The sequence below is a fragment of the Austrofundulus limnaeus genome, unplaced genomic scaffold, assembly GCF_001266775.1.
Source record: "Austrofundulus limnaeus strain Quisiro unplaced genomic scaffold, Austrofundulus_limnaeus-1.0 Scaffold70, whole genome shotgun sequence".
Taxonomy (NCBI): Eukaryota; Metazoa; Chordata; class Actinopteri; order Cyprinodontiformes; family Rivulidae; genus Austrofundulus; species Austrofundulus limnaeus.
The window spans coordinates 1359899-1361334 of NW_013952472.1; the positions used below are offsets into that span (position 1 = coordinate 1359899).

General features: G+C 50.5%; 1 protein-coding gene across 1 annotated transcript in view; it reads left to right on the plus strand.

The window, feature by feature from the left end:
* Nucleotides 1–322: 322 nt before the first annotated feature.
* The window catches only part of LOC106519052 (dual specificity protein phosphatase 7-like), a gene marked incomplete in the record, with an annotated part of 6591 nt that continues 5477 nt past the window's right edge, over nt 323–1436 (plus strand). The window contains 2 exon segments of the mRNA XM_014010553.1: nt 323–1077; nt 1080–1401. Coding sequence (XP_013866007.1) covers nt 703–1077; nt 1080–1401 — 697 coding nt within the window.

Consider the following 1436-nt stretch of genomic DNA (forward strand, 5'->3'; position numbering starts at 1 on the left):
TGTATTATATAACCTGCTTGTTATGCATTGACTGAGGAGAGTTAGGAAAATGTGAAAGAACACTGTTATGATCCTTTCTTATCATTGTCACCTCACTGTTTGTAACTCATTCTGTTAATGCTGATGTAGCTAGCAGTTTATAAACAGTTTTCAGTCACTATAGAAAATTAATATCTTACAACACCTCGTGTATTTGCTTAGAAAAGTGGTTTGAATCAGCTCTGGTACTTTCATTCAGGTTTTTTTGTGATATATTTCTGCTGTGACTTTAAATTGTAAGGAGGAGAACTCCTCCCCTTTGAGTTGCTGTTCTGTCAACTTGGACAAAAAAAAAGAAAGAAAGAAAAAAAAGAAAAAAATAGCCTCTCAGCATCGGAATGGTAACACGACAATGTGCTTGTCAGACATCCTGGTACGATGTGGGACAGTTAAAGTTGATCAGGAGAGTTTTGTGTTTTAAACTCAAGTGTTAGGAAGTGTTTAGGAACTCTTCGGCCAACTGGGACCAGACTAATGGAAAGAGAGAGGAGGAAAGAAGGCAAATCTTTTCGCTCAGGCAGAAGCGCCATGCGCTGCCGGGGCAACATTTAAGCCTTTTCTTTATTTTTGTTGTGTTTTTTTCTTCCTTTGTAATTCTTCTCGTCGGGTCGGAGATGTGCTTTCCCGTCGCTCGGAGCTCTGTAGCATGATAGTGAGTGCGATATGTCGAACGTGAGGCCGAGTAAAAGCGCGGAATGGCTGCAACTCGAGCTGGAGACCCGAGGCGCGTCTGGTCTGCTCGTGCTGGACTACCGCTCGCACGAGCTCTACGAGTCGTCCCACGTAGAGACCGCCATCAACATGGCCGTGACGGGGCTGATGCTCCGGAGGTTCCGAAAGGGCAACATACCCGTGCAGACCATCATCCCCAAACACGAGGACAAGGAGAAGTTCTTGAGGCGGTGCAAGACGGACACGGTGGTCCTGTACGACGAGAGCGGAGCGGACTGACAGGACGGCGGGTTTTCCTCCCCGACCACCATCCTGTTCCTGCTCCTCAAAAAACTACGAGACGACGGCTGTGAAGCCTACTATCTTGTCCAGGTGGTTTTGAAAAGTTCCACACCAAGTACCCGGAGCACTGCGAGACCCTCCTGGATGGCTCGTGCCCGAGCTCGTCGCCCCCCATGCTGGTTCTGGGCTTCRGGAACCTGCGGCTCAGCTCGGATTGCTCGGACGGCGAGTCGGACCGCGAGCCCAGCAGCACCACGGAGTCCGAGGAGAGCCCCGTCCCCAGCAACCAGCCCGACTTCCCCGTTCAGATCCTGCCTTATCTCTACCTGGGCTGTGCCAAAGACTCCACCAACCTGGACGTGCTGGGCCAGCACAACATCACCTACATCCTGAACGTCACGCCCAACCTCCCCAACATGTTTGAGCACGACGGCCACTTCAGG